Here is a 27,959-nt window from a genome sequence, read left to right as displayed (position 1 = left end):
CCAGATTCCTGAGCTGGAGGCCTTTAGTTCCCACATCTTGCAACCCACAGCCTGCACACCTTGTTCAGGGAACCCACCTTCCAGGCACTGCCCTTGCTTCCTCTCCAAACTTATCTGCCCCATTCCTCAGCCTCTCCAGGTCTCAGCTGACCCAGCTGACTACCAGGACCCAAGAAGTTCCCTCCCCTTCCCCTATCCCTGCTCCAGGGCAGCTCTGTGCCCCCAGGCTCAGCTCTGGAAAGAGCTCCGCCCCTTCCAGGGAAAGCCTCCTCTCCCTAGGCAGGTTGGCTAGTCCCTCAGTGCACGTGCACACACACACACACACACACACACACACAGACACACACAGACACACACACACACACACCACAACCACACTTGCACACACCAGTCACACAGAGAATATACTCACTCAGGGTCCTAAGCAGACCCTGCTTCCTGAGTTGCTGCTGCCATCCTAGCTTGTTCCTCTCACCAGAGTCTCATACCCTGCCAGTGCCTGCAAGAAGACATGGGGGCAAAAGGGCCTTGGATTCAACTCCAGAAATTTCTGGCCTCCTGGCTGGTTGGAGAGCAAGACTGGGACCAGCACCTGGACCAGGTCTACATGTTGCAGCAGAAGAGGTAGGCTCCTAAGGAGTTGGTGTGAAATGCACCAATTCTCAAACCCTCCGACCCACAGGACTGTTTTTCTGATATTGCACCCTAGAATTCAGCATCAGCTTCCTGGATATATTCTTCCCTCCAGCCCACCCACTAAAGCACCCCAGCGGGACCCTCTTGGTAGTAGTGCAGAATGTAGCATTGGGCCACCTAAGGAGACTTTGTCAATATAAAGGCAGGGGCAGATTGACAGCCCAGGCAGGAACCTGCTTGCCTCCTGGAAGGAGGACTAAATGCGACTAGATTGAAGAAGCCAAGCATATAGAATGGGGAGGACAGACAAAATCAGGTTGTTGGGAGCAGGTTGCTGGAGATGGGATCAGATGTTACCTACCGGTCTTTTGTTGAGAAAACTTGGTGGAAGACAGAACATGAAGTTACAGTTGGAATTAAAGTCGGTTGTCTGGAAAAGAGGGAGGAGAGATTAGTTTTGTGTGACACTTGGATGTGACCAGCTGAAGAGGACAACCAGGGTGACATGGCAGAATCCTGCCTTCAATTCTGCCTTTTATTGTGTGTACTGTGTTGGGGGTGCACCAGGTGCCCACTACATGGAGAATGAATGGGGCTTGTGCCGTTCCTGGGACCTTTCGTTCAGGAAAGGGCTGGTCTACCTAGTGCAGACCATCCCATGGTTTTTCCCTGAGGTCCAGAGTCGGGAAAAGCAGCCTGGGTGGGGGCAGGGATGCACCCTGCAGGCCAGCCTGCGGGGGAGGGAGTGGGGCCTTCCCACTCTAGAGCTGAGGGGTGGAGCAAGCAGACAGCCATCTCTGAAGCAGGCTGCTCTGGGTGTCAGGAGAGTCTTGTTTTTGGTTAAGTGTCCTGCTGTCCCTGTCTTGAGACTGTTCATCATTTTGAAGAGGAAGTCCTGAATTTGCGTTTCACATTGAACCCTCCTATTGACAGGGCCTTCTGCTGACTCAGCCCCAATCCCCCACCACGCCCTATGCTGGAGCCTTTGATCTCCCCTCCCCCTGCATCAGAGTGGGACTGAAGTGGTCTCCCAGGGACCTGGTCACAGGACCTCCCCTCTGCAGAGTAGCAGCGGGCCAAGGGTCAGGAGGGACAAGAGCTTTGTACAGTGGCCTTAGGACAGGGAGTGAACTCCGGAATCTAGCCCTGGCCACTCTGGACAGGTCAGAGATACACAGTTCACTGGGACTGAGGGCCTGGGTGAAAGAGGCAGGTGCTGACCCTTCGCTCTGCAAGTCTCTCCCAGTGGTATTCCCTGGGATAGAGAACTCCTTCTTTAACCAGAACACTTCTTCCCCCTGGCTCCGGGAGCCCTGGGAAGAAAGGAATCCGTGAGTCCGGGCCATGAGGTAAACAGCTCCTCTGCTCTGCCCGATGACCCTCATCCTGCCTGACTCTGTGTTTGCCTTTGGAGCCAAGGCTACCTTGTCTAGCAGGCCGGGCTCCAGCTTTATCTCTTTTGGCTTTAGAAGCAGACAAGGGCAGGAACAATAATGAACTCTTGGAGGGCGTGTCGATGGCTGTCTCATCCTGATTTCTGAGCTGAGAAGCCCGCTGCTCATTCCTCCTCAGGCATGAACAACTTGCTTTGAGTCCAGGAGGAGGAATACCTGGCCCATAACCTACCCCAAATTCTCCATCCACAGTAGACATTGTATCTAAACAGCCCAAAGGAGTATCCAGAGCTTTAGAAGCTCATGATTTCCACAGATTGCCTAAGCCCTAACAGTTGGTCTTGTCCTCCTTCACCGTTTTAAACTCCCCTGGCTACAGAGGGCAGGTTCAGTAGGCATGAAATCCTGGGGGACCCCACAGAAACGCACCTTCCCTCCACCTGCTGATTTCCGGAAACATCTACGCAATTTTGATGAGTCAGCAGGGTCCCGAGAACTCTTTGCAGGGATGTCACAGCCAGACCTCAGGCTTCCTCCTTCAGCAACTGCACCCTTCTGTTAGCCTCCCTCCCCAGCTGAGCCACAAACCTGTATTCAAGGAATCTTCATGACAGGGATGGCACCAGAACCAGGGAAACCCTTAGACCACACTTTGCCTTAATGTCCCCTTAGTTCCTTCAGTCCTTGCAGATGATGCAAGGGTGGCCAAGTGGAGATGTGTGCATGTTAGACAGAGGATGTCTCTGGTTGCCCCTGCTCCTGGCATCTCTGTGATGGTTTCTACCTGACTCCAGTTCACCCTCCTCCAGGATATGGGAGTCTCCACTGCTTCAGGCAGCCAAGGAAAATGACCTGTGTACACTTAAGAAACTTCTGTTGGAACAAAATTGTGACTTTCGACAAAGAGGTGAGATCAGAGTTTAATGGGATAGAGGTAGGCAGAAGGCCCCTCTCCCTGCTCAGCATGTGGGCACTTTGGAGGTATTCCTGGAGCCAGGAGCTCCTTCCTGGAGGGCTTCTGGCTGGAATTGACGTTCTTGTCTCATTCCACTCCAGGAGCCCTGGGGGAGACGGCACTGCACGTAGCAGCCCTCTATGACAACCTGGAGGCCGCCATGGTGCTGATGGAGGCCGCCCCAGACCTGGTCCAGGAGCCCACCGTGTGTGAGCCTTTTATAGGTGAGGAGGCTGCGTGGTAACTCCAGGTGGAGACAGGCATGGGATGGTTGGCTGTTTCCTTTTGAAATGCGCTTCTGAAGGGTGGGCTTGGGGAAGTACTAGAGGGCCAGGAAGCATGACACCCATGAATTGGGAGAAATACCCAAATCCCAGCCTTTGCTTTGAGTATCCATGGATCCCTTTAGCTGTTTTGCATCTCAATCCTGTCAGCATCCCTGACAACATCTCTCTCTGCCCCTTGCATAGCAGCCACAGTGATTTTATTTACATCAAGTCCTCCTCACCTGCCTCCAGTAGTGGAGGGGTAGGGACAATGAGTTGGGCAGCCCGAGGAAGTAACTAGCCACTCTGTGCAGCCATGGTAGTAGTCTACATGAGGACCTGGCAGGGACTCTTGCTGGGGATTCTGCTGGGTGTTGTGTCCCTGAGAGACCTGAGGGAGATGGACTTGTGACTGATGGTTCTCTCTGGGCCAGGTCAGACTGCCCTGCACATCGCTGTCATGAACCAGAACGTGAACCTGGTGCGCGCCCTGCTTTCCCATGGAGCCAGCGTCTCTGCCAGAGCCACAGGCACCGCCTTCCAACGCAGTCCCCACAACCTCATCTACTATGGTGAGGGCAGGGCCAGGCTGGGAGGAAGGGGAGGTGGAGAGCCAGGTCGAGGACAAGGAGCTGGACTAAGCAGGGCCTTGCCCTCAGCTCCATCTGTGGGGAAGCAGAAGGGCAGCCCTTACAGGACTTAAGGCCACAGGCCAATTCCCAGGACCCTCTTCAGTGTCCTTCCTCTGGTTCTTCTGGACAAGTGCCCCATGCCCTGAGCTGAGATGTGTGAGGAGCAAGCAGGCAGTCACCTGGGAGAAACTGCCCCCTCTCAGCTCGTGACCCTGTGGTCTCCTGCCATGGATCTCTCTGTGTCCCCAGGGGAGCACCCTTTGTCCTTTGCTGCCTGCGTGGGCAGCGAGGAGATTGTGCGGCTGCTCATTGAGCATGAAGCTGACATTCGGGCCCAGGACTCTCTGGGTAAGAGCTGAGATGGGAGGGGTGCTGGGATGTGGCTGGGGGTGTGAGGGAGGACCCGGGGGGGGACCACGGGGTCCTTTAGACCTGTGTCCACATGCCAGCCCGTGTCCTCCCCAGGAAACACAGTGCTGCACATCCTCATCCTGCAGCCCAACAAAACCTTTGCCTGCCAGATGTACAACCTGCTGCTGTCCTATGATGGAGGGGACCACCTGCAGCCCCTGGAGCTCGTGCCCAATCACCAGGGCCTCACCCCCTTCAAGCTGGCTGGAGTAGAGGGCAACACTGTGGTGAGAGGGTCCCTAGCCCTAAGGTGCCTCTCTTATGACCCTTCTCTCCAAGCTCCTCCCAAAGGAGGTAGTCCCCTACTTTCTACCTCATCACCAAATTGTTCAACCTCAGGTTCCCCTCCTAGTGGCATTTGAGACTTTCATCTTAAAATATTTTCCATTGTATTCTCAAATCCTACTCCCTTCATCTCATTTCCTCCTACAGAGCTTTATGGGAAAGAAAGAAAGGGGTGGGGGGAATGGAGGGAGTGGGGAGAGAGGAAGGAAGGAAGGAAGGGAGGAAGGAAGGGAGGAAGGAAGGGAGGAAGGGAGGAAGGAAGGAAGGAAGGAAGGAAAGGAGGAAGGAAGGAAGGAAGGAAGGAAGGAAGGAGGAAGATTCGTGTAAACAGAAGATGGCCAATTCTGCACTATCTGTGGAGAGTGAGCAACTGGCCTGGTCCACAGGCGTTTTGTCTCATACCAGCTTCTCACTCTTTGACTCTCCTGTTCGTCCCTGTATCTTTCAGATGTTCCAGCACCTGATGCAGAGGCGGAAGCACATCCAATGGACATATGGACCCCTGACCTCCACTCTCTACGACCTCACAGAGATCGACTCCTGGGGAGAGGAGCTGTCCTTTCTAGAACTTGTGGTCTCCTCCAAGAAGCGGGAGGTATGGACTCAAGAAGCGTCAGAGAGCGCTGTGTCCACACGGTACCTGCCCATTTTCTGGGATCCCGGGCTCCAGGGGACTTACAACAGGTCAAGAGGAGAACAGTTTCCTGAGACCTGGGGGAATGACCAGCCAACACTAATCTCCTGAGGTCGTTTTCCCTCTGCTTGGCTCTAGTTCCTTCAGCTTACCTGTTCCACTCTACCATGAGGAATTCTCCAGAAGGAAACTCTTCCTTCCCTCCCTCCTTTGCTTTCTTCCTTTTTTCCTTCAGCATAATGAGCACCTGCTGGGTTCCAGACACTACCCAGGAACTGAGAATACAGAAAGAGAGAAAACACGTTTCCTGTCGGCCAAATTCCTCAATTCTGATCCCTATCCTCAACAACTGCAGTAGAGCACAAGATGTACCATTGTAGGGTGGTGAGCTATGAACTGGGGCAGCAACATGGAGGTGTAGTCGACTTGGTTTGGAGGGCCAAAGAGGGTGTCACAGAGGAAGTGCTCCTCCTAGGTCTTCAACGGGGAGTTGGGAGTCATCAGGAAGATGAGTCAAAAGAGAGCTTTCCAGAGAGGGAACAAGGCATAGATCATTGAGACAGTCCAAGATTGAATAACACGAAGGAAAGGAAAATTTGTGGAAGTCTATACAAGGAAGAAGAAAATGCTGCTGGCATTCAGGAACCTCCAAGATACTGGCCAGCTATAGTTTCCGTTGTTTATCTGCTACGTGACAATTTCCTAGGAGCCTTTGTAGAGTCACGAAACATGGACAGTTGTGATGGATGATGGAAACATGAATGAGGGGAGGAAGGCTGAGTGGTCAGTTTTTGTGGCCCTCCTCAAGGAATCATCCTGGAAACGGATAAGCTTTGAGCAGGTTTTCTTAGGAATTAGATGTCTGGTCCCTCTGTGTGGACTTTGCCACCATGCTTGTTTAGTTTTTGATATCAGCTAGTTCTCAACAGACTCTTGTGGGTCTGATACCTTCCCCTTCCCTAACCCCTCCCAGCTATTCCCTTTTCATATTCTTGCTACCTTCACCCTTAGTTCCAGCAAAGAAGACCCCTACCTGTGACAAACCTTAGCCACTCTGGGTGGGGATCCTTAAACTTTCTGCTCTGAACTGCCAAGCACTCTGTCTCTCTCTTTCCCTTCAGCTTCAGTGGTATAAAAAGTTTTTTTTTTATGCTAATGGTTAATCGCTTCAGCTTTGCCTTGGATCTGCCTCTTCCTAATTTCTGACATGCTTCATCCCGTCCTTCACCCTCTCTAGAGCACAGTCCCATCACACTTAGATTTCTGGCACATTCTACAGCCTGCTTACTGCTTTTCTTGAGTCTAACAGTACTTCCAGAGCAAACTGGACTATATCCTTGCTTAGACTTTCCACTTGCTTTCCATTGTATTCAGACTTCACACACAATACACAATAACATGGCTCATATTTACCTTGCGCATTATGTCTTTTGTCCACCAGTCCCAACAGGTTCTCCCATATTCCCAACCGCACCTCACCTGCAAATGGATAATGCCTTCTCACCCCCTCCTGCCCTGGTGCCTGCTGCCACTTCATGGAATGATCTTTCCTAACTCTCCTTCATTCAGTAAACTACTCTTCATCTGTTAAAGCTACAGTGGTGCTATGGTGCCTTGTTTTTGCTTCTTAATAGTATATCTATAGTATTAGCACAAACCTAGCATACAGTAGAAATGGACTAGTAATCCTTCAAGGAAATGACTAACTAAATGAATGATGATAATGATGGTTACTGTCCTTCACTTCTGGGACCCAGTGGGAACTCAATAACCTCAAAATGTTGGTCACCCCAAGCTACTTTCCTTCCATGGCAGGCTCGCCAGATCTTGGAACAGACCCCAGTGAAGGAGCTGGTGAGCTTCAAGTGGAAGAAATATGGGCAGCCATACTTCTGTATCCTGGGTGCCTTGTACATTCTCTATATGATGTGCTTCACCACATGTTGTGTCTACCGCCCCCTCAAGTTCCGTGTTGGCAACCGCACAAATCCTCGAGATAACATCATCTTCCAACAGAAACTACTACAGGTGATTTTATTGGAAGAGATAGAAGGGAATAGTAACATGGGGTAATGATGCTGGAGACAAGACTGATGCTATCCAGGAAAGATACCACCCTTGGGTTCTAGAAGTTGCAGGCTGCAAATCACCATGGTAGGAATTAGGCATAAGATAAAGGAATCATGGAATTTAATGAGCGAAAGAGTAATTGCCTAGGGATTTATGGATTCTTTTGCAACAACATTGAGAGAGCCCTTCATATTAGTAACCTCACGCATTTATGAAACTTTTTGCACTTTACAAAGAGGACCAGCTTTTTGGTAGTGGGATATTCAAGGAAACCTCTTCTAAAGAAGGAAGATTGTACTCCAAGTCACATGTGTGTTATTTTCTGTTCTGGTAGGGTCAGCACTTCTGGCCTGCTTTCTCTTCTGGACACTATCAATATCAGCTCATTGGCAATAATGGGTCAGCTGTCTGATTTCTAGTTGAGGACCTTGTGGATCTGCCTCTTCCTAATTTCTGACATGCTTGGATTGGGCAGCAGATTGCAGTAAATGGACTTTGAGGTCACAGGCCTGCCTTCCATAATGTTCTTGAGAACTGGGAGGATGAGAAGGGCTGATTAGAGGTGTGTAGACACAAAACTCTGTAGCTGGGGAAAACAAACTGTCTTTTGGGTGTAATAGAGGGAGTAAATTCAAAATAGTACTTTTAAACACGTAAAATTCAACCTAGTACAACTACATTTGGGATTGATCCATGGATTACTAAAATTTTTGTCCTGGTGAGCTAAAACAAGCAGAAATAGGTCAGGCATGTAGGAATAAAGGAACCAGAAATGGAAGAAGAATTTTGCAAGATAAGTAAGAGCTGGGTGACTGGAGATCTATGGTCTATGAGGGTAGACCAGCCATAGGAAGAGCTCAGCGTGGACGACTAGGAAAAGGGGTAGGTTAGGTGAGAAAGAGAAGATAAACTTCTTACAGTCAAGAAGCAAAAACTCTGAGTTGGGTTAGACCAAAGACAATAGTATGCACAGAGAAAAAGAGGGAAAAGGACCCCAAACTGAGTAGGCACTCCATCTCTTCAATTTCTAGCATTCGCTACCCTAGTTATATGTGTAGCTCAAACTACACAAAAGCTGTAAGGATGGAGTTAGTTTATCTGTATCCAATTTTGAGAATACCTTGACTCTAAGATGCCTCAATATTCATTTATAGGAGTTGTGTTTTTCCCCCCAGGGGAAGGGGCAGGAGAGAGAGAGAGAGAGAGAGAGAGAGAGAGAGAGAGAGAGAGAGAGAGAGAGAGAGAGAGAAAGAAAGAAAGAAAAAGAAAGAAAGAAAAAGAAAGAAAGAAAGACTCCTGTATCAAGAGCCCCTGTGAGTTTGTGTTCCATGAACATCACTCCAGGCAAGGAGATTGTCTCTGGTGTGGAGAGCCATAAGGCCAATAAGGACATTTAGGAGATAGTCAGATAGAATGGGGAGTGACTAGGAATGAAGAGAATGTATAAACATAAACAAATTGAGCGTGCCTAGACTTTCCTCTAGCTTCTGGCCCTATTTCTTCAGATGTGCTCCTTCCCAGCCTTCCTTTGTCTCCGATTTCTTGGAATCTTCATGAGTTTTCAGTGTAGATAGTGTTCTGCTCTAGGAGTTGGGAGATGTTGAGCAATTAACCACCAGTGTCTTCTTCCGTGTGTCTGCTTCTCTTGGGGCAGGTCGAATTAGATAGGAACATGTTCCCAGATAGTGAAATCACACTTATCAGGTCCCCTGGCTTTGCCTCAGGACTAGGAGAGGCATGTTTAAGGCTAAGTACCCCTACCATCCTTCTTCTCTCCTATTCTTTCCCTTCTATCTTCTTAGCATTTTTGCCCTGGGTCAAAGCCACCTTGATCTATAAGGAAGTCTCTTTGAGTTCTAAATGTTCTTTCTCAGTGCAGGAGAGGGGCAAGAGGGTTAAGAATGCAGCTGTGGGGGGTTAGAAAGAAATAACAGCCAAAGGTCCCTAGTCTTTGGTGTTAGCCCTTAGCCTTGTCCCTGAGTTGATGGAATGTTTGTACTGCTCTTACTCAAATGGTAAGCCAATCTGGATTAGATCCGGGACTCCCAAGCATATCACTATGACTTGAAAGATTCTGCTCTCCCAGTGCTGCTGAAAGCAAATTTTGCACTTTGTTAAATAATAAGAAATTCTCTCTTTTTTTTCTTTTCTTCTACTTTTTGGTTACTTGAAAGTTTTAGAAATATTAAAGTGGACAGTATAGAATCTTTATGATTGCAGCTGTCACTGATTAGCTAGTTTATGGATCTTCAGCTTAGATAAATGAATACTCTAATAGCCAAGTTTATTAGTAAGCCTAGAAGCCCTTGGCTCTCAGTCACTCTAGCATTTTCTCTGTGGATCTTTTGGGGTCTAAGGAAAACATTGGGCTCTATGAACTTTAAGATCCTTTGTACCTTAACTTCTAGATTTTATGACAGCCAGCCACCCAAGAGCACCATCTCAAGACATTTGAAATTGAGAAAAACAAGCTCTTAATTTTCATGAAACTCTACAAAAGTTGAATCATGTCAGGATGGGATTAGTTCATTTCTATCCAATTTGGGGTATAACTTAAGGACTCTAAGATGCGTCATCGTTCAGCTTCCCCAGCATCTCCCAAGAGCTCTATTAATTAGAATTACTTTCCTCCTGCACTCAAATTTTTACCTGGCTTAGGCAGAGCAGCAAGCACTATAGAACTAGTTCTTTTAGGTTCCCAGGTGAGTGGAAAGTTCAAAGTCGGTGAGCTAGGTGGTTTGGATTTTAGTCCTAAATCTGAAATTAAATAGTTGTTTGACCTCAGGCAAATCCTACCTCCCGTTAGATATGTGATTTTTAACCAAGACTATATATTAGAAATTTGGGAGGCTGGTAAAGAAGACCTGTTCTTATGCTACAACCCAGTAAATCAGAATGTCTGAGCTGAGGCTCTGGCCTTGGTGGTTTTTTTTTTTTAATTTTTATTTATTTATTTTTAGTCATACATGACAGTAGAATGCTTTTAGATATATAATACATACACGGAATGTACATACATCAATCATGTTGTCTATTCTGTTGCCCTTCCTATCCTCCCTACTCCTCCCCTCCTCTCCCATCCTTTCTCTCTATCCAATCTAATGTGACACGCTTTCTTTTTTTTTCCTTTTTCTCATTACAACATCATATATGTATTCTGTATAACAATGAGGTTCTCTTTCCATCTTCTGTGCAACTCCTCTTCTCCCTCTTTTCCCTCCCAGAGTTGAGAACTCGCAGATTCTGTCTTTGAGATCTGCTCAGTTTCAGTTGGCTAGTCTTGGGGCTGCCATCTGAGCATTTAGATTCTAAAGTGCACCGTTCAGCTTGAGGGTATTAATTTTACATCGCCATATCTCCTTTTTCTCTCTTAGAAAAGATTCCCTCAAGCTCTTCTTTGCCTTTTCCTTTCCTAGAAACATTTCACTGATTCATTCATTAAACAAATAATTAATGCTAAACACTGTTCTAGGTGTTAGAAATTCAATACTCACCGTTTGAGCAAAACACAAAGTAGATAGTGTTTTGGTCTGATAGTTTAAAGACTGATGCATATTAATTAAATGAGAGTATGAATAGCTATTTCATTACAAACTGATTAACATTATTTTGTTCCATGGTATAAAAAGGACACGGTGCAAAGAGGGCTTATAACAGGGCCCTGGTCCTTCCAGGAGGCCAGAGAGGGTCTTTGAAGAAGGCTTGTCTCTGAGCTGAAATTGGTGTGAAAAGAATATTTTAGGCAGAGGGAATGCTTATCCAAAGACCCCAAGGCAGGAAGACCCTCCTTAAGGTCTAGGAACTAAAAGTTTAGCTAGAACCCAGGGAACCAGGGTAGGTGCCTGCAGATGAAATGGTCCTTTCCAAATTACACAGGGTGCTACAGGATATATTGGGGATTTTATCCTTTATTTCCAAAGCAATGAGATGTTCAGAAGGATTTTAAACAGGATAAGAACTTGACCAGATTTTTTTTTTTAAATGACTCCTTGCATGGTAGAGTATTCTCTGTTGAGTTGAGGGAACTAGAGAGGATGTGGAAAGACTAGTAAGCATCCACTGCAGTTTAGCAATCCAGAGACAATGGCAGATTGGTACAGAGGTGTGATGGGAGGTGGGGGGAAGGAGTGACATCAGGGCAGATTGTTAAAAGCATCAGAAGGTGAAAGCATCGCTCCCTGGTGACAGATTGGATGCAAAGAGTGAGGGAGCAGATGGGGCAGGAATGACATGTGTTGTTCTATCCATTTGAAATCATCTTTTACCTGTTGCAAAAAGTGGGATGATTTGTGTACACCTCATTATTCCTTATGAATTCTGGACAACCCAGAGCACCATAGCTATTTGAAAACCCAATTGATCTCCAACTCTGTCCTAGTTGATTCAGGAGTCCTAACCAACACCCTGTGGAACAAGCACAGCAGATAAAGACAGAGGAAGGGATGGGGAGAAACAGGAAACCCAGGAGGAAAAAAAAATGACATCTACTAAGTGCTTACTGTGTGCACATTACATGCATGGGTCAGCACCTTCAAGAACTTGTTAAAGCGCAGATTCTGGCAGTGAGGCTGGGTGGTACCTGAGAAACTGCATTTCTGACAAGCTTCCCATGAAGTTGATGTGACTCTGTAGACCATGGCAAAGCATTATATCATTTAATACCATTAGCAAATAAAATTGTCACCATTTTAACAATGGTGACTCCGAGGTCAGAAGAGATCAAACACGCAGGCAAAGACACTTAGCTGGCAAGGGGAATGTAGGGGTTGGGGTGCAGGAGTGCTTCATTTGAAAACCTTCACCTCTAAATACCAAGAGAGAGCACTTGTCTCTCCAGAACCATGAGCTCGATCCCAGTCTTCTTTCTTAGGGACCCAATCTATAAGAAATTCATCTTCATCCTGCTTTGAGCTCACCAGGGGACACCACGCTCACATTTATGTGCCACATCTAATCTTTCCCTCTTAAGATGAGAGGGACACGGATTGATGGGTAGATCAGATATGTAATAACTCCTACCCCCAGAGACTGAGCTACTGCCTGTTCTCTCATGTAGCTGTGACCTCTTTAGAACCTAGAATGCCAGGCAAAGGGAGAAAATTAAAAGACTTGCAAGGGCAAAGCGAGGATATGTAACCTGGCAAAGGACAATGGCAAAGGAGCAGCCACAGTTACATGTGGCTTCTCGGAAGAGAGTAAAATTTTCCAAGATCCATCTTCCTGAGAAAATGCAGAGTGTCTTTGAAGGTGGCCTTTCATGGGAACCACATTTTCCTCTCTTATGGCCCAGGCCCAGAAATTCTCACCTTGGAATACAGAGTAGAATACATATTAAAAATCTACCAAGATTTTTCTTTTTAGAAAAACAAACAACAACATATTGGTCCAAACTATGGATCCAGGCTTGGCCTTTGTGTGTATGTTGTGACAAAGACTTGCCATTTAGTTCTAATGGGGAGCTGTATTTGGGAGACCTGCCCCATTTAGAGAATCAGAGTAACTTTCATTGAGAGCTTGCAAGGCCCTGCTTCATTTATTTACAAGTCTGGGATTTGGGAGAGACAAAGTAAGGTCTAGATTGGGGTTGACGAGTGGTTCTGGTGCCCTCCCACTTTCTATTGGGGCAGGGGATGCTCGCTGCTGCACTTTCCTGCAGGACACACACCCAGCTCTTTCAACTCAGTGGAGCCCCAGGCTCTGTTCTGCCTGCTTGCCTCTGGGCATTTCCTTGAAGGCAAAGAGCTCAGGCATCTGCCAAGCAAGAGCAATCTCGTTGGGGCAGTTTCTCAGTGAAGTAGGAAGGGCCAAACTCTGCAGGGGATTTGGTTGTTGACAACCCCTAAAATTCTAAGACATGTAGCGATGTGAAAAAATTCCAGACATTGTTGGAAGATATTTATTTTTAAAGGAGTGGTGTGGAGTGTTTTCTTAGTGCATTATTAGTCAGGCTTGCCTAAGGGACTTTGAGCCTGAGGACTTTGGAAATCTCAGAAAAGCCCAATTGTCATCTTTTTCTCCTTTCATTCCCAGTTGGGTGTCCCTATTTCCACTTCTCCATTCCTTCTTTGTCTCCCTTTAGGTAATGCTCAGCTTGAATCTGCCGCAGCCCGGTTGGCTCCATTTCCCCTCTCCTTTCTCACCTTCCTTCTTTCTTTTCTTACTAAATCAATACCTGCCATCGTGGTGGGCATTGTGGTAAAAAGCAGGAGACACCCCTGCTCCCTGGAGAGACAAGGGGTACCCAGACACCTTCCAATGTGCTGGGGTAAGGGCCGTGAACACAGAGCAGCACCAGGTGTCTGCGAGAGAGCACCTGATCTGGACACAGAGGGGCAGGAAATGAGAGCCAAGAGGAATGCTGGGCTCACCTTAGTCCTGGAGATCAGGAAGGGTGAGACAGGCTAACAGGGGGCAGAAGGTGTTCTATAGAAAGGGCCCATCCTTGATGGAAGGCTTGACTCAACCACCAAGTCCCCAGTAGCTCAGAGCATGGGGATCAAAGCAGTGAGGGCTTTGTACATCATGCTTGATAATCTGGGGTTTATCTCACAATCAACATTTCTAATTAAAAGAGTACATACATGTGGTTTAAGATCAAGTGACATATTTGATGAAAAGCAACTGTGTCCTGCACTGGTCCTTCTCCCCACCACCTTTCATTCCTGGGCACGACCAGGCTTTACTTGCTGCAGCTCTCCATTCTTGTCCTTATCTCCATGTCATTGAAATAATCTGCATCTTTATCCATTTATCAATCAAATTCAGACACTATCAAAATTTCCACTGTCATATGAAAGTAAGGAACACTGCTCTCTTGCCTACCCTTTTATTTTGAAGGCTTTGGGTAGCAAAAAAAGGCATTAAATAGAGAAGCCATATGATAATATTCATGACTTTTGTGTTTAGAAAGATCATTCCAGAAGCTTGATGGGGAAAGTGGATGCAGATAAACAAGATGATAGGTGCCATGGGATTGACTAAAGGGTTGGTTCTGTTAATTCAGAGAACATGAAGCAAGAAAAGTTGGGAGACTGAATCGGTACTTGGGGATGAGTGTTCCTGATAATTTACTTTGCTAAACATAACCTTGAACTTGATCCCAAAACCTGGGTATGAGGACTAAAAATCTAGAAAGCTACGGATTAATTAGCCTTTCATCTTAGAAAATCCTGAATACAATCCCCAAAGAATAAAATTCTAGAAACTGAAAGGAAGTCATTATTTGTTTGAGTTTAGGGCTTAATTCTAGGGGGACCAGGTGGTTTCTTAAATATGAATCCTTATTATTGTTTCAAGCAACATCAAAAAATCCATCATTGAAATTCGATGCTCCTTTCTATTTTTGAAACGCTAAAATATTCTTAACAACTACAAAGAGTACTTATTCTAAACCATGAACCAACAACATATATCAAATGAAACTCTAGAGTTCCCCTTAAAAATCAAAACAAAATTCAAATGTTTTAAAAGTCCAATACTCTTATTTTTATGGCAACTTTCACACACATACCAAGTTTTTTTTTTTCCTTGCCCAAAGAGAACAGTTAAAAAAAAAAAAATAAGCAAACAGGACCCTATATAAAAGTCTGTGTACTGGTCCAGAAGATGAGCAAGGAAGGGGGTTCTCAGCTGACCTGGCACCTGCGGCCTAGGGCCCTGGGGACAGATGGTGCAGGCAGCCACTCCAGGGCTGTGGATCCCAGGTGGGGCTGGGCAAAGCGAGCAGTTTCTGTTCCTTGGCCTCCTCACTGTTGAATTTGTGCCAGGAAACGCCTCCGTGTGAAGGAATCTGTGAAATAAGCAAAGAGAAGCTGGCGAGGGGAAGCCCCAGCAGGACCTGCACTGTCCCCAATGTTCTCTGTTGGTTGAGGTTTCATGGTTTTCATCTCCTGAGATTATCATAGCTGGTGCCATTCCTTTTCGGGCCGCTAGGGGTGCTCTGATCTTCACAGCTCTTCAGGTGAACCTGAGCACAGTTCCTTCTCTTAGTTGTGACAAGATACAAAAACAGGCGTTTACCCTGACATACTCAACAAAGACACAACATTTTAAAAGAAATTCAACGTTGTTGTGCAAACACATATAAAATAATACAGGGTTTTTGTTTTTTGTTTTTGCAGTTTGGGGGACGGAACCCAGGACTTCCTGTGAGCAACATTCCCAGCCCCTTTCATTTTACTTTGAGACAGTCTTGTTAAATTGCTCAGGCTGGCCTAGAACTTGTGATCCTCCTGCTTCAGCCTCCTGAGTAGCTGGGATCACAGGGGCACCAGCATGCTTGGCTTATTTCTATATTTAATGTAGTTTCTAAAGTTAATATATTTATTATTTTTCTCCTGCCACAAGTCTGAAAAGGAGTTGACATGTTTTACAATAAAAAGACATGCTGTAGAAACATTAAGATAAAACAAAATATTAAAGTCCATGAACTGAATTTTAAGAGCGAGGAGAGGGAGTTCAAAGACAGTTGCTAGGACTGAGGACAAAACAAGCCAATGAACAAAAACAGTGAACCCTTTTATGGCCAAAAAGTTGCCTTAATGTTTTGGAATTCATTGCATAATTGTCTGCACCTGAATGTATTTCTCTGAAAGAGGGTCCATAGTCCTTTTTATATACTTAGGTGGGGTCATGGCTTTAAACATGTTAAGGATGTTTAATGTGAGATTTAATCCCTGCTTCTGTACGATGTTGCAGAACTTCCACTAGAGGTAACATGCATTGAAGTAGGATGGTCTTCACTCCACCCTGACCCCAGGACTATGCCTTCTACATCTTCTGCTCAGGATAGGCAGGGACCCTTCCTAAGAACTAAAATCCATACAGCATTTCTAGCCCAATTTCTACCACAATTATGTGTTGCCAAATAATAATAAAACCATGATGAATGTATCAGTGGTCCTTTATGGTTTGTGAAGTTCATCCAAATATATCATATAGTGTGATCTTCACAATAACTCTTCAAGGTAAGTAGTAGAATCTCCATCTTCTGGTTGAGGACTCCTCAGGCTCAGAGATCTTCAATGACTTGTTCAAGGTCACATAGGAAATGGTAGTTTCTGGGCCCATACTAGAACCTGCATTCTGAGGTAGGCTTACAGTGTATTCTACCCAGTGCCAGCCATAATGAGATTGGAAAAGCTGGACTTCTCCCATAGTCAAAACAATCCCAAGCCACTAAGATCTCTCTTTTTAAAAAAATTTGCTTTATCAGTGCCCTGTACCTTTCCCTTCCCTCTCCTATTCCCTCCCTCCTCTGCTCTCTCTGCTCTATAGATCTCCCTTCCATCTTTATGAAATCCCTTTTCTTTTCCCTTTTCTCTCTAGCTTCCACTTATGAGAGATTTCTGGTCTGACTTATTTTACTTAGCATGATGTTCTCTAGTTCTATCCATTTTCCTGAAAATGACATGATTTCATTCTTCTTTATGTCTGAATAAATCTTCATTATGTATATATATCACATTCATCTGTTGACAAACAGACTAGTTCTATAACTTGGTATTGTGAATTGTGCTGCTATAAACATGGGTATGCATGTATCATTATGGTATGATGATTTTAATTCTTTAGGATAAATATCAAGGAGTGGTATAGCTGGGTCATTTGGTGTTTTCAAAACTAGTCTTTTGAGGAATCTCCATTGTGGTTTTAGTAATTTACAATCCTACCCACAGTATGTAAATGTAAAGATCGCTTCTTATTTATTAATTCAGTCCTATTAACTTGTATATCTCAAATATGTTCCCAGCTGCTCATACACAAATCATAAAGTACTGCTTACAACATATATAGAGGAGGTGATATCCAATAATAGGTCAAGCCATTAGCATTTAGTTTTTTAAATAAACCTTGGACATACAGACTCCAGTCCTGGTTGAATTTAGCCACATTGGTACTATACTGGGGATGACTGACAGGGGGATGATGGATGGCTTTTCTTCATCCTGCATAAACGTTGGAATCTTTAGACCACTCACTTGAAAGGATTTGACTCTCCACCCATCAGAAAGCATTCCTTGTCCTGAATTTCCCTCCATAGGAGGCCTATGTGACTTACCAGGATCACATCCGGCTGGTCGGGGAGCTGGTGACGGTCATCGGGGCTGTGATTATCCTGCTTCTAGAGGTGAGGTGCAGGGGGGTCCAGGCTAAGGCCATGCACCTGAGACCCCAGGATGAACTGCAGTCTACATTGTCTCTTTGTTTTACTGGCCTCCCCCAGATCCCAGACATTTTCAGAGTTGGTGCCTCTCGCTATTTTGGACAGACAATCCTCGGGGGGCCATTCCATGTCATCATGTGAGTGTCTCCTCCTTTTAGCCCCTGCCTACACTTAAAATTGTTCCAGGTCTCCAGTGCACTCTCTGGGACATAGACCTTAGGTGACCCTCACTCAGGTGTTTCTCTCCAGTGGACTTACATCTATGTGTGTAGGTGTGTTTTATGTGTTAAAACTAAGCCTGAGTGTGTGGGTAGCACCCAAGTCACCACCATGCTGTGGGGATATAGAATATTCCCAGCCCACCCTCACTCTGTTTCCTGCTCTTCTTCCAGCATCACCTATGCCTCCCTGGTGCTGGTGACCATGGTGATGCGGCTCACCAACACGAACGGAGAGGTGGTACCCATATCCTTGGCCCTGGTGCTGGGCTGGTGCAGTGTCATGTACTTTGCTCGAGGGTTCCAGATGCTGGGTCCCTTCACCATCATGATCCAGAAGGTCAGTGCTGTCTGAAGCCTTCTTCTGGCTCAGTTAGAGGACTTTTTCAGACTGAGGGTTGGGGACAGGTGCAAAAAAGGAACTTCTGCTCTGACTGGAGCTGGTGGAACTCTGGGTAGTAATAATGGCCCAGATACAGTGGAGAAAGGATCATTCCACCTTTCTTCCTCTTCTCTGTTTCATGCAGATGATTTTTGGGGACCTGATGCGTTTCTGTTGGCTGATGGCCATGGTCATCCTGGGATTTGCCTCTGGTGAGTGTGTGACTCCTTCTTCCAGTGGATCATTGGATCCAGATCTTCAGAAAGCTCACCCTCACTCTCGCTCTCAGCTCTCTTCTGTACTCTATTTTGTTGTCCATGAGATCGGGACCACTTTGGCTGGCCAAGAAGGCGGACTCATGTGGCCTGGACCAATCACATTTGTGTTGACTAACTTCCCTGTGAGACCTTGAGCTGGAGAGGGCTTTTGGAGAGAGAGATGGACCTTAAACAGGAAAGACTGGCCAGTTGTGGATCCCAGAAAACTGTGTGGACAAAGAGAAACAAGGCAGTGTTTAACTCTTCTTTCCTTACAGTTCAGAAGAAGAAACAAAGCATGGAGAAGACAGTGTGCTCTCTTTCTCTAGGTGGTCTTTAAAGTTGAGATAAAAGGAAAGAATTAGAACAAAGAGATATACAAGAGAGTCTGGGCCTTTTAAATCATGGTAGAGAAAACAGAAAAAGAAGAGTGGTGAAGAGAGACTGAGAGATATGGGACAAGCAGGGATTCAGTCAAGGCTTAGTGGAGGGTGCCAGGGAGAGAGAGAAAAGAGAGCAAGGGAAGGAAAAATGGCAGGGAGAGCAGCGGGTAGGAGAAGGAACAGGAAGGAGTACAAGAGAGTTCTTGGTGTTGAAAAGATGAAGATCCTAAGGCCAGGAACTCTGAGTCTGTCCTTGATTAGACAGGCGGGTGTATCAGAAGAGCTTTGAAGACCACCAACTCTAAAAGATCATGACTCCTTACACAGATTCTTTGCTATTCCCAGAAATTTCCCTGTTCAATAGGGGTTCCCACAAAAACAAAGACGGAAAAACAAAAAGAAAAACAACAACAACAAAAAAAACCCAAAACACTCCAAGATATAAAGCATGAAAGGGTAGAGCTGGCAGTCTATCTAGAATGTTCTACTCCCCTGCACCCTCCGATACCCCTTCTCCCTTCCTCACCTGCGTCTACTCATACACAGGTTATAAAACAGGGCAAGGGTAACAGAGTTGCTTCCTACAATGTCCTAGACCCCACATTCCCTAAATGATCACTTCTTGGCCATTGTACTTAACTTTTTTATTAAATAAGGAAGATGTTCTCGGTCATGGACCCTATTTCTGCTCTTGGAGCCAACTTGTTGATGTTTCAATTTCCCACACGGAGAAGCCATTTAAAGGGTCTAATGCTGAGATCAGGTCCAAGGATGCCCATTACCGTCCAGCAGGTCACACAGAAAGCAACGATAGCCTTCCCATGAGCGTCTAGGCTCACCTAGGGAGTCTCAGGGTGATGGATAGTTATCTAAAGCCCATCGAGATAAAAGGTCCTCTTCTTTTAGCCTTTTTATGTGCTCCATTTTTAAAAATTGTTGCATATTCCACGCATTCTTTTAAACAACTTATCTTGTAAATGTTTGGCTTTCTAAAAGTTAAGAAACAGTTGATGTTATGCCATACATGCCCATACATTTTTTTTTCTTAATGCCTGAGTATTATCATCACCCAGCATGGTGAACTTAGTCATAGGGCCCCTTGGAGTTGGCCAGTTTCATAGTTTCACATTTGCGGATGCATGATTGTGTGGACGTGTGTATGTATATGGAGATGTAGGTATCAGAGGTAGAGTGAATACTAATTTGGCCCGTGCTTATTGTGATAATTCCATTCTTTCTGGGCGGAGCAGCGTTCTGTATCATTTTCCAGACAGAGGACCCAGCCAACCTGGGGGAATTCTCTGACTACCCCACGGCACTGTTCAGCACCTTTGAGCTGTTCCTTACCATCATCGATGGCCCTGCCAACTACAACGTAGATCTGCCCTTCATGTACAACCTCGCCTACGCCGCCTTCGCCATCATCGCCACACTGCTCATGCTCAACTTGTTCATCGCCATGATGGGCGACACCCACTGGAGAGTGGCTCAGGAGCGTGATGAGCTCTGGAGGGCCCAGGTGAGTTTATTAGTGCGATTCTTGCTAAGGGACAGGGGATGGAGAGAAAAATCAAAGTGGGATGTTATGGTGGACCGTGCCCAGAAGAGTCACAGGACAACCCAGTGAGGCTGTCATCTCAGTGATGTGTAAATCTGAGGTACATGTGGATAGATAGAGGGGACAGAAGCAGGATAAACTGGAGGGTAGAGGCAAGAGGTGGGGCTGTTGATCATGGGTGAAAAGTAGATCTAGGAGTCCTTCTTGGATCTGCTGGGAACCAGAAACTGTGCTAGTATATTCTAGTTTTTATATTTGGACCTTTTGTTCTCTTAGAATCCCTGTTTTCCATGATCTTTTCTTGTGTCACCATAAGACAATAAGTAGTAGAGTTGGAAGTTACCCTCAGGAGACCTCTAAGAAGTACTCACCTACTACTCAGCATAATTATTTATTGGTCAGAGTCCTTCAACATCTTCTCAATGCTAATCAAGACCTTTATTATCTTATATGTTTGGATAGGGGGTAGGAGGAGGGGAGTTTTCCCAAATTATTAAAAATGTCCATGTTGCGTTGAGCTGAAACTTGTCTTTTTATAATTTTCATTCTCTGGCCTTAAACTTCTTCCCCTCATACAATAGGGAATACATTTTTTTATGCCACTAGTCAATTATTTGAATAGAGTCATCTTCCAATTTACTCCTCAAACTTTTCATTTGGGTCATGATAATCCTTTAAGGCCTGCTCTTTACTGGGAAATTTCTAGGAGCTGGAACACATGCACAAACTCGACCGCTGTAACCTGTGACCTCATGGGGCTGCCAGTCTAGTTGGAAAGACAGACATCAAGCAAATGACTTCATAGAAGGTTGCAAACTTACAGCAATAAAAGTGCCATGGAGAATACCAGGTGCTCAGAAGAGGAGGCAACCCAGGAACCTGACTGGAAAGTCAGGGAATGCTTTCCTGAGGCAGTGACATTTAAGATGAGACCTAAAGATGGGCAAGAATCCATTGAGAACAATGGTGGAGAGGATAGGGGTCAGGGATTGTAGCAGTGAGGACCCATGACAACAGGAACAGAAAACAAAACTCAAACAGACTTGTTTTTATGTAGGAGGAGGAGGGTATGTTGATCCTTTGGGGGTGGCTGGTCAGAATCCAGTCTCCATCTCACATATTCTGTCAGTCCCTTGTTCTGCTCTCTCTTGTTCTGATTTTCTTCTAAGTCAGGTTCTCCTGTCCTGTTGTCCTGATGACTTAAAGAAGTTCTAAGCTCTGAGGGAAAGAGCAGGTTCCTTTAGTGCATAATCATAAGACCTGTTCTTGTTGTGTTCTGTCAACATCGTATAGTGCTGTTGGCTTGGAAAGAGCATCTTTGACCCCAGAAAAATCAGCCTAAGATTCACATCCTTGCAAAAAGTGTGGGTCTCACAGACCCATTTCTGAATTTAACATAAAGTTATGACCTTGATGGTGGTGACCTTGATGATGGAGGTAAGGGGCCCTCACCTCGAGCCCCATAATGGAGGAGATGATTTCCAGGGACTTGGTAATCCAGCTTATTCTAACCAATGGGCTGAGAGAGGTGAAGGATCCATTCTCTAAATGAAGGATGGGTTCTGTTACCAGAAAACAAAGGGGGGGCTGAATAATAGCTGAGTAAATCATGTGAAAAAAAATTCAGATTCTAGTAGATCATAAACTTAGAAAGAGACAGTTACATATATGTATCCTTTTTGCGGAAGAGAAGACCTATCCAGAGAAGAGAACAGAATGGTTAGAAGTCCTGAGATTGACTCAACTATGAACCCAAGGGAAGTGTGGAGTAATAAAAAAGTCAGGGAATGGGAGAGGGTGACGTGGACAGTTGGCTGTATTAAGAACTGCTAGCTCCTTCAATCAATAATGCTACCTGGCCCTGACCCATTGTGACTGCACTCTGTTCCTGTGATAATAGACCACGGTCCTTTTGAAATTAGAATTGTCCAGTCCCTGATATGATTGGAGCAGTGCTGAGAGAGATAATGCCTTTTCTTACTTTGGATATAATACTATTACCAAAAGCACCTAAAATCAGGTCAGATCTTTTAGCATATATGTAACTGCCTCTTTCTAAGTTTATGATCTACTAGAATCTGAATTTTTTTCCACATGATTTACTCAGCTAAGTTCCTTACGTGTAAAGGTAGGACCTCACATTTTTTTTTTAATTCAATGTTATTGGTTTTAGAGCAGCATTCTGGTTTGGTGAGGTCATTTTATATTGCTTTTGTCACCCCACATATTACGTATCCCTCCCAGTTTTGTGTCACAGGCATATTTGATAAGCTTGTCCTCTGTTTCATCTAGGTAGTTAATGAGGGCTGGGCAAAGGACAGAACCTGGGACATGCTACTAGAAGTTTCCCTGCCAAGTGAGCAGTCATTAATCAATCCTTTTCCCTCTTCAGGTATGGATGTTTAAGTAGCTGAAATTCCTTGAACTGGAGCAGCATCAGTTCATCCCTGAGATCAGAGAGATTTTATTTAGTCATTTTATTTAAACTGTGACCTTCCAATGAAAAAAGAAAATGAGATTACTTTGAAATGACTCATTTTCCCTGAATCTGAATAATAATGTTGGAGTCACTGTTTTATTCCAAACAAAGAACATCCTTTCTCCTTTTCCTATGAGAAAAGCAGGCTGGCATGATCTTGTCACAGGCTCCAAGAAGACAATGGTAGCTCTTACCGCAGATCTCTGGGGTCCTGGTTTCACACATTGCTTTTGATTCCCTTTGTGGGTGGCCTCGATGTCCCTCTGAACCTCACAGCTCTTTCTGAGTTCTTTCTCTGCCTCTCCCCTCCTTTCAGGTGGTGGCCACCACCGTGATGCTGGAGAGAAAGATGCCTCGCTTCCTGTGGCCTCGCTCAGGGATCTGCGGGTGCGAGTATGGCCTGGGGGACCGCTGGTTCTTGCGGTGAGTGACGAGGGTGACCAGCCTGAGAAGCAAGGGCCACCAGGGGACTTCATGAGACTGTGTTAGCCTGTCTTGGGGAGGGAGATGGAGTACAGGCGGGGGCTTAAGGAATGCAGATGGTAACAGCAGGCTGTGTGTGTGAAAGGCTCGGATGTGAGCGCGATTGCCCGGCTCATGGTCTGCTCCTGCCTGACCAGCATTTCCCATATACCCTGGCCTTGAGTGCTGCTTCCTCCTTCATGCTCTTCCCTTATCTCCTTACCTGGCTCTCGTCTCTCCGGGGGTTTCCTGAACTCTATCTATATCCTCAGCCCTGTGACCCTGTGTCTGTTAACTGACCCCATTTTCTCCTCCACATTCCTCTATATTGCCATCACCCATGTCCCACGGCCTCTAAAGGCTGATGGCTCGACTCCTCCATTGCACTGCAGTCCCCTTCCCCTCTCCTGATCCTCGAGGCTCTTCCTGCTCCAGCTCTGGTCCCCTCCTTTTCTTCCCCTGACGTGGATCCCGTCTCCTCCACGTTCCCCTCTCCTTCTCCCCCACAGCCTCTTCCCACCTCGGGTGACTCCTTTCTGCTTTTCTCTCCACAGGGTCGAGAACCATCACGACCAGAATCCTTTGCGAGTGCTCCGTTACGTGGAAGCTTTCAAATGCTCAGACAAGGAGGATGGGCAGGAGCAGCTGTCTGAGAAACAGCCCTCGGTGACCGAGGTGGGAACTCTAGCCAGAGCCTCTCTGGTTCTTCAAACTCCGTCCCTGTCCAGGACCACATCTCAGAGCAGCAACAGCCACCGGGGCTGGGAGATCCTTCGTCGGAACACCCTGGCACACTTGAATCTTGGACTGGACCTTGGTGAGGGGGATGGAGAGGAGGTCTACCATTTCTGATGAGGATTCCCTGACTCTTGGCCTGACTCCAGGTGGGCCTGGGTGGGGACAGAGAAGGAGATGCCTGCTGATGCAAGCGTCTAGCTTTCATGCCTGTTAGTCACGAGAAGGTGTAGATGGAACGGTTTCTAAAGGGCCATACCATATTTCACCCATCACGTCAGCATCTATGCAGGTGGGCGATGGTCATCGACTGTCCCATGTATCTTATGGGTTCTTGGAAGTCTCAAGTCCTGAAAATGGCGGGTATCTTTCTGAGCAAAGTTGGACTAGAGACATGAGATAGGGAGGCCAGATTGATATCTGGACCATCTCTCTTCTGCCCCAGGCAGTCTTCAGAGAGTAGCAAGCAGTGCGGCCTGCCCAGCTCCACACAGCTTCTTAGGGGAAGAGCTAGGCTTGGCATAAAACAGTGGCCTTTCTTCTTTTCCAATCTCTCTGCTGGACTCTCTCCCACCTAGCAACCAAAGCCCAGCTATGAAGCTACAAGAAGAAAGCTTCCATATCCTTGCTTTCTCTAAATTTTCTCTTACTGTGGCTAAGTACATATAATCTAAAATTTACTCTTTTAATTATTTTTTAGATGTACATTTCAGTAGCAGGAAGTACATTCACATCGTTGTACAAAGTTTCATCATTTTGCAGAAGTTTATCATCATCATAGATGATAAGCCCACTAAATAACAACTCCCTTCCATTTCCTACCCCTGTTTCTAATAATTGATGTTTTACTTGGTGTCCATGACTTTGACTACTCTAAGTACCTCATATAAATGAAATCATGCAGTTAAGTCCTACTGTATCTCTCTATCTTCAGTTAGCATAATATTCTCAAGGTTCATCCATGCTGAAGCAGGTATCAGAATTTCATTTCTTGTTAAGGTGGAATGATATTTTGTTGTGTATACGCACACACACACACATCCCACAATTTTTTTTATCTCTTTATTTATCTATAAATATTCAGTTATTTCTACTTTTGGCTATTGTAAATAATGCTGCTATGAAAATGAATGTATACATATCTGTTCCAGTCACTGCTTTCAGTTCTTTGGGGCATATACCTAGAAATGGAATTGTTAGGTCACATGACAATTCTATGCTTACTATTTTGAGAATCTGCCATACTGTTTTCCACCTTGGTCTTCAGATTTGACATTTCCTCCTAATGAGTGTGAAATGGTATCTCATTGTACTTTTAATTTGCCTTTCCCTAAGTACTAAGGATATTGAACATATTGACATGTATTTATTTATGGGACATTTGTATATCATTGGGAAAATGTCTATTCAATGTCTTTGCCTCATTTCGAAATGGGTTTTTTTTTGTTTTTATGGTTGTTGTTAAGTTGCCTTATCTAATTTCTCTCCTGGTGTGTGTATGTTTGTTTTTCTTTAATTTGTTTTACCTAGTTACACATGACAGTACAGTGATCTTGATATATCATACATTTGAATCAGATGGGATATAATTTCTCATGTTTCTGAGTATACAGGTTGCAGAATCACATAGGGGTGGTGAATGTTGACTTTCTCTGTTTGAATGGCCCAATCGCTTCTGCCAGAGGCTCCCTGCTCTATCCTTCAGGTGGCTCATTTGCAGCTAATCATCCTTGAGCCTGGAGGCAAAGGCTCCTGCTTTGTATCCTGAAACTGCCTGGCTCCACACCCTTTTCCCTTTGCCCCTGTGCTGAGTTGTGAATTGAACAGCAAGAATAAAAGGCTGTCATCTCTGCCAGGAGGGAAATTTGGAACCAGGTGACCAGATTACAGGAGCTCGTATATAATGTCCCGCTTGTCCCCAGCCCTTACATCTCATCTCAGTCCTGTCATCGCTTCTACAAAAAAAAAAAAAAAAAAAAAAAAAAAAACCATTACAACTTTAAAAAGAACTACAGTCTGGAATAGTAAAGAGGTAAGTGGCATTTGTGAAACCATAGCCAGGTTCATTCAGATACATAAGTGCCGAGTTGCACTCCCCAACAGTGAGGGCTCACACCAAAGTTCACAAACACTCTCACACACACGGGACCTACTGGGCATGGTGTTTCAAAGTGCTGAGCCATGGTGATTCCTCTGTTCTCCTTCAAGTGGAAGTACTTCCAAGCCTCCGGAAAACTGGACTCTCATCTGTGCTCCAGATCCAGTTCTCTCTGCATTTTCAGACACCTGTGCCCAGCGCTGTCTGCTTTCACTCTTCCTATTTATGTATCTCCAGCTTCTCCTCCACTAGCTCATCAGTAGATAAACATGCTGCATTCTTAAGCACACTCTCTCCACTCCACACTACTTTCAGCTCCCTATGATTTCTACTTCCTGTTTAAGGAAAAACTTCTTAAGATTTGTCTCATTGTCTGCTGGTCTTCCACTGATTCCTCAACCCACTGTGCTTTGACCTGGTCTTTTCCATGCTACTGGTTCTACCCTGGTCTGGGCTATCTTCCTGGGGCCAACTCATGGAACCATCTTGGTTTTGCTTCAACTCTCTGCAGTATTCAGATTACAGTTGACTATCTGCCACTTCCCATGTTCCTACCTCTCTGGCTGCTTGTCTTCATTTCCTTAAATGTCTTTGGTCCACAAGACTCTGTTTCCTCTATCACCTGGGCAGTGCCACCTCCTGCCATAGATTACTACATGTAAGCTCATGTCTTGCAAGTGCCTATCTTTGGTTCAGATCTGTCTTCTGAGCTCCAGGCATGAACAGCTTCGACACCAGCTATTGGACCGCTCCACTTGGATATTTTATAGACCTCTTGAACTCAACATGTCCCAAACTGAACAGCGTTTCCTCCTCACCAAACCTGCTCCTCCACCAGTGTTCTCAACCAAATAGGCAGCAGCACAATAGGCAAAGTTGCCCAAACCAGTATCTTAGGCGTCATCCTCAGCATTTCTGTCTCAATTCTCATATCCAGCACATCTCATCTTGTGGAAATTCTATTCCTTAAAATATCTGCTTTGAGAAATAATCATTCTGATTAGACAGAAAAGTAAACTTTACTATCTCTGCCTCAGCCCCTTGGCTGTTTCCCCCAGGGCTACTCACTATTAAAAGTTTGTTATTTATCTTTCCAAAAATACTTTAAGTGTGCCCAAGCACAGGTGTGTACATATTTCCTTAAAAATAATATCATGGGATAGTCTATTAGAAAAACAGTTTTTACTTTTCTCATTTAATGAATTTTTAGAGACTATTCTGTATTGACATAACATTTAAAAGTTTTCTTTTTTTTTTTTTTGTCTGCTTCTTTGTAAAACGGGCCACCATCATCTCCCTCCCACATCACAGGAGAACATTCCCAACGGCTCAGGTTGCATGCAGCCTTGGTCTTCCCCAGTCTGTAGCTCCCAGTACAGCCAGAATGACCTTGGTATGAGGCAGCTCCTGCCTTACATTATGGTCTTTGGGAAGTGCTGACCCCTAGCAACCTCTCCAGCCTTCTCTCTCTTCCTGTGCTGTGTGTCACCAAGATAAATTCCTCTCAGTTCCTGGAGAGTAAGTTTGCTTCCTCTCATCTTCGTGATTTATGGACCTTTCTACCTCTCTGTACTATTCTCCCTTCCATCTTTGTAACTTTTTACTCATCCTTTGGTGTCAACTTAAAGATAAGACCTTTGGGGGGTGTGTGTGTATGTGTGTGTGTGCCCGCGTGCCCGTGTGTGCACGTACCATCTGGAAGAGGAGGGGTAGTCTCTGTCCCCCTAGATTAAGTTAGAGACCACCTGCTGTTTCCTGTCTAATAATTTTTTTTAATATTATGCACCCTACACCATTCCACTTACTTGTTTAAATATCTGTTTTCCTTAGTAAACTACGCACACCACAAAGGCAAAGATGGTGCCCATCCTACTCTCTATTGTTTTCCCAGGACCTGGCATAATTCCTGGTATTGTGAAATAAATATTCATTAACTGAA

General features: G+C 45.4%; 1 protein-coding gene across 2 annotated transcripts; it reads left to right on the top strand.

Annotated features, from left to right (window-relative positions):
• Nucleotides 1–38: 38 nt before the first annotated feature.
• On the top strand, nucleotides 39–27,959 carry Trpv5 (transient receptor potential cation channel subfamily V member 5). 2 transcript variants are annotated; one of them, XM_078040680.1, is made up of 15 exons: nucleotides 39–624; nucleotides 2,825–2,937; nucleotides 3,087–3,209; nucleotides 3,686–3,823; nucleotides 4,133–4,231; nucleotides 4,349–4,521; nucleotides 5,028–5,174; nucleotides 7,029–7,241; nucleotides 17,326–17,412; nucleotides 17,509–17,585; nucleotides 17,841–18,006; nucleotides 18,194–18,260; nucleotides 19,939–20,207; nucleotides 23,042–23,148; nucleotides 23,742–27,959. In XM_078040680.1, the coding sequence occupies exons 1-15, from the start codon at nucleotides 512–514 to the stop codon at nucleotides 24,037–24,039; spliced, it is 2,190 nt and encodes a 729-aa protein (XP_077896806.1). In that variant the 5' UTR covers nucleotides 39–511; the 3' UTR covers nucleotides 24,040–27,959. The 2 variants fall into 2 exon arrangements, with proteins under 2 accessions (XP_077896806.1, XP_005326661.2); XM_005326604.5 differs by having other exon boundaries at nucleotides 40–624; nucleotides 2,840–2,937.

This window comes from Ictidomys tridecemlineatus, chromosome 2, assembly GCF_052094955.1.
Source record: "Ictidomys tridecemlineatus isolate mIctTri1 chromosome 2, mIctTri1.hap1, whole genome shotgun sequence".
NCBI classification, from domain to species: Eukaryota; Metazoa; Chordata; class Mammalia; order Rodentia; family Sciuridae; genus Ictidomys; species Ictidomys tridecemlineatus.
This window is presented reverse-complemented; position numbering and strand designations above follow the sequence as displayed.